Source organism: Triticum aestivum, chromosome 3A (genome assembly GCF_018294505.1).
Source record: "Triticum aestivum cultivar Chinese Spring chromosome 3A, IWGSC CS RefSeq v2.1, whole genome shotgun sequence".
NCBI lineage: Eukaryota > Viridiplantae > Streptophyta > Magnoliopsida > Poales > Poaceae > Triticum > Triticum aestivum.
The window spans coordinates 349092747-349097734 of record NC_057800.1 but is presented as its reverse complement, the minus strand read 5'-3'; the positions used below and the strand labels follow the sequence as shown (position 1 = coordinate 349097734).

At 54.2% G+C, this 4988-nt stretch overlaps 1 protein-coding gene across 1 annotated transcript; it reads left to right on the top strand.

Annotated features, from left to right (window-relative positions):
* The first annotated feature begins 224 nt into the window (after positions 1–224).
* Positions 225–3223, top strand: LOC123061277 (uncharacterized). Its single transcript, XM_044484300.1, has 6 exons — positions 225–775; positions 913–999; positions 1137–1355; positions 1944–2108; positions 2225–2278; positions 2406–3223. Exons 1-6 carry the CDS (start codon positions 566–568, stop codon positions 2928–2930), a joined length of 1260 nt encoding a protein of 419 aa, XP_044340235.1. The 5' UTR covers positions 225–565; the 3' UTR covers positions 2931–3223.
* Positions 3224–4988: the final 1765 nt, after the last annotated feature.

Below are 4988 nucleotides of genomic sequence, written 5' to 3'. Positions count from 1 at the left end.
CTACACTAGGAGAGGAGTATTATTATTATTATTATTCCCCTCTCAACTCAATTGCCTCATGCAAAGCCCCATGCTTTGTCGCCCCCCCCCCCCCCCCCCCCCCCCCTAGCTAATCCCAACACCCTCCATCCTAACCATAAGCACCTATGAATAAGAATGATTGTCTCAAAAAAAACCTATGAATAAGAATGGTGATGGATATATAGCTCCGTCTCGCGGGGGCCTCGGAGGGAGAGATCTTTGCTTAGCGGGAGGACGAGTGCTTCTCCCCCTCCTCTTTCTCTTTCTCCTCCTCCTTCTTCTTCTTCTTCTTCTTCTTTGGGAAAAGGGATTGATTGCGTGCGAACGAGGCCGCGCTCGCTAGCTCTGAGCTGAGCTGAGCTGAGCTGCCACTGCCAGTACTGGCTGGAGTGGACAGGTTTTGTGGCGAGTACTAGTCCCAACTCCCCAGCAACAAGCGGCAGGCACCGAGCAGCCAGCCAATGTATTCCTCGCACAGGAGCATCAGCAGCTGCGACAAGACGCCGCCGTGCAAGAAGCTTCACAGGCACAGAATCCCACACTGATGGCTGCACCCTACTCTCCATCTCCATCTCCATCACATCCCACTGCTGCTGCCCTTGTCCTGCTACTGCTGCTGCTTCATGTCGCGCTTCTTGGCAAGTGTGCGGCGGCGGCTAACGTGACGTTCGGGCCGGGGGAGGAACTCCGGAGGTACAGGCGGGTCCAGGCGCTCCTCACAAGGCTCAACAAGCCGTCTCTCCGGACCATTCAGGCATGTCTCCTCGATCGCCCTACTGCCAGTGACAGTGTTGCTGCAATTCGGTCTAGGTCGTGGCCGAGAGAGATTTTTTTTTTTTTGCGGTGGGTGGCCGAGAGAAATTAACCGTGGTGCTCGTTGGTTCATGGCAGAGCCCCGACGGCGACCTCATCGACTGCGTGCCGGCGCACCTGCAGCCGGCGTTCGACCACCCCAGGCTGCGCGGCCAGAGACCACTGGTAATGCATCCATCTCGTTAGCAGCTATTGTTAATTTTATTTATTTATTTCCATTTCAAAGCCAAGGGAAAGCCAGCATGTAGATTGATTAGTTAACCAAGTCTTGGGCTCTTGTTCGATTGGTCGTTTTGTCGCAGGGCCCGCCGGTGCGACCGAGTGGACACCACCGCCGCCCCAATCACACGGCGGACGCCGGAGTGCAGCTTTGGGCGATGTCCGGCGCGTCGTGCCCGGAGGGGTCCGTCCCGGTGAGGAGGATTACGGAGGCCGACGTCCTCCGCGCCAGCTCCGTGAGGAGGTTCGGAAGGGTGCCCACGGCCAGAGTACGGCGTGACACGGTCGCCGGCGGCCACGAGGTCCGTAGTCTACTCTTGTGTCTTGTCATGCCATACTACTATAGTACTTAGTAAACGCTCTTATATTTCTTCACGGAGGGAGTACATTGTAAGCACGACCTGAATTCAAGTTACTGTAGCCTGTAAATCTTGTCTTGGTTGCTGAATGAAATTGCACCTCCGCTAAATGATGCTTAAAAAGCAGAGCATCCGAAAAAGTTGGGTAAAACGTGATATCGAGCAGAGCGGTGGCATGATGCCATCCACTGCGAGGACATAGATTCAGCGCACAGCTTTTAACCTCATGGATTTGATTGGTTTGCCGTTGCTTTTACTCCTTCCAGCTAACATCCGCAGAGAGCATTGACCCGGGTGTCGCTTCTTCGTCTGCATTTTGGCTCTCGCTAGGTGCAGATTAATTGATCTGAGTATGTTTCTTTTCTTTTCTTTTTGACATTAACGTAGTGTCAAAAAACGTCCTAGGACGGAGGGAGTAGTAATTAACTGCAGTGGAGCAGCAGGGGTAACATTAATAAGACAGTAACACTATTAACTCATCAGCGGATGGATGGTTGGTTATTGAAATGGTGTGTATGTGTGTGTATGCAGCACGCGGTGGGGTACGTTGCCGGCGACGAGTACTACGGCGCGCGTGCGAGCATCAACGTGTGGGCGCCCAAGGTGAGCACGCCGACGGAGTTCAGCCTGTCGCAGATCTGGGTTATCGGCGGCACCTTCAGCAACGATCTCAACACCATCGAGGCCGGATGGCAGGTACATTTGCGATTTGAGCATCATCCATTCCTCTCTGGTCTCTGCTCTCGGTTGCGGATGGCAGGGACAACAACAACAACATATAATTAACAGCTGCTTGCTGTTTTGTGTGACAGGTGAGCCCGCAGCTGTATGGGGACAACTCGCCCAGGTTTTTCACTTACTGGACGGTAAGCCCTTTCTCCTCGATCCATGGATGGATCGATCGTCTGTCTGGTAAAAGAAAAGAAAAGAAAAGAAAAGAAAAGAAAAGAAAAGAAAAGAAAAGGGTTTGAATTTGCATGGCATGGCATGCAGACGGACGCGTACCAGACGACGGGGTGCTACAACCTGCTGTGCTCAGGGTTCGTGCAGACCAACAGCCGGATCGCCATGGGGGCGGCCATCTCGCCCACCTCCGGCTACAAAGGCGGCCAGTTCGACATCAGCCTCCTGATCTGGAAAGACCCCAACCACGGCAACTGGTGGCTGGAGTTCGGGTCGGGGGAGCTGGTGGGTTACTGGCCTAGCTTTCTGTTCAGCCACCTGGCGTCGCACGCGAGCATGGTGCAGTTCGGCGGCGAGGTGGTGGACACGCGCGCCGAGGGGTCGCACACGGCCACGCAGATGGGGAGCGGGCACTTCCCCGGGGAGGGCTTCGGCCGCTCCTCCTACTTCCGCAACCTGGAGGTGGTGGACTGGGACAACAGCCTCATCCCGCTCACCACCTTCCACGTCACCGCCGACCACCCCAACTGCTACGACATCCAGGGCGGCGTCAACGCCGTATGGGGGAACTACTTCTACTACGGAGGGCCAGGGAGGAACGTCAGGTGCACCTAGCTAGCTGCTTGCTTGGATAGTCGTAGCCACAACAAATTCATTTTTCTTTCTTTATTTCTTTCTTCCTGAAAGTTGTTCATCTTCTACAGTTGTGCACCTAGCTTAGCTAGCTTGCGCGTCTTCTACAGTTTATTTTCCAACCAAAGGGAAGGTGGGTTCACTAGTTGTAAAACATGGGTCTCCTGATCTCAACAGTGTAGTGTAGCTTCGTTTCAAAAACAATGTACTACTGTACTAGTGTAGCCAACTCAGTAGTACTACTCCAGCACATACTACATGCATGCATGCATCAATTGTTTATTGCCAAGCAAATCGCTCGTTGTGTCTCTCTCAAACGGTTCTTCACTTACTGGACAGTACTGTAGTAGTAGTACATGAATCACGCTTCAACGCCAAGCAACATTTGAAGCAAAGACGCACATACCGCGCCTGCCTTCGTGGGGAAACAATCCATTGATTGCGCCAGACCATCCACGGAATGGAGCACTAGGGTATTTCTCTGGAGTAGTAGGTAGTATCGTTTATTTTGTCACTCAGGGCCAGGGATTTGTCCCTTCCTTGGCGTTGAAGCTTCCATCCATGTTTCCCTGCACTAAAGCACAAGCATCTACTGATTCACACCCATTTTTTCCAGCCTATCACCTGGACCACACGCCCCGTTCGAATTTGATAGCTCCTTCCGTTTTACTAAAAAATAGTACTGCAATAGGCAAACGAGAAGGCACACTGTAGAGAATGTCATAAACCCGATTTGCCAACTTCAGAGCCCTGCCAAGATGTGAGAGCCAATTACAATATGACGTGTGTGTTGAGTATATATTTTGTGTTGCATGTATATTCGTGTTGTAGCCCATCTTCTACTCCTGTATAGTTCAAGTTCAGACCTATCCTGTAATTATATATATATGTGCACAAGCACCTTGACTGGGTTCCCGGTCCCCGTCTCCCTCCTACGAGGTTGAGCTGGCGGGCACCCCACCCGCCACCCCGGCGATGGGCTCGACTTCCTCCTCGCCTGTCGCCACCTCAGCCGCCGGCTCGATTGTGGCCGTCGCCACCGCCGCCGCCCCCGTCGTCGCCGCGGCCCCTGCCTCTAGGCGTCACGACCCGCACCCGGGAGGGTGTGCTTCGGCCAAGCACGTGCTACTCCTCCGATGAGTATGTGTGCGCCGCCTCGACATCGACGCCATCAACCATTCCTGCCTCCGCTCGCGCTGCCCTTTCGGATCCTCATTGGCTCGCCGCGATGCAGGAGGAGTTCGATGCCCTATAGCGCAACCGCACATGGTAGCTTGTTCCGCGCCCCCTCGTGCCAACATCATCACTGGCAAGTGGTTTTTTTCGCCAGAAGACCCGCCGGACGGTTCTCCCGAGCGCTACAAGGCTCGGTGGGTGGTTCGTGAATTTCGGCAGCGTAGGCGTGGACATCACCGACACCTTCGCCCTGGTTCTTAAACCGGGCATGATCCGCGCCATGCTCCAGTTGGTGGTCTCGCGCGCCTGGCCTGTGCACCAGTTGGATGTCTCCAACGCCTTCTTGCACGACTATCTCGCCGAGCAGGTGTTCTGTGAGCAGCCAACCGGTTTCGTTGATGCTGAGCATCCAGACTTCGTGTGCTTACTTTCCCGTTCTCTGTACGGGTTGAAGCAGGCGCCTCGGGCTTGGTACCAGCGTATCACAGCCTTCCTGCAGTCTCTGGGATTTCTATCCACTCGCTCCGATGCCTCACTCTTCGTGTATCATCAGGGACCTACAATTGCATATCTGCTGCTCTACGTCGCATCCTCACGGTGTCCGCCCCCGATCTCCTTCAGCGGCTGACAGCTCGTCTTTGTGACGAGTTCGCCCTCAAGGACTTGTTCCTCGGCATCAAGGTGGTCCGTCGAGCTAACGGCTTCTTTCTGCATCAGCAGAAGTACGCCCACGAGCTTCTGGAGCATGCCAGTATGCTTAACTGCAAGCCGACACCCACCCCCGTAGACATGAAGGCGAAGATCTCTGTTCTATAGGGGTCTCTCACATCCGATGCAACATTCTATCGCTCCATTGTTGGTGCT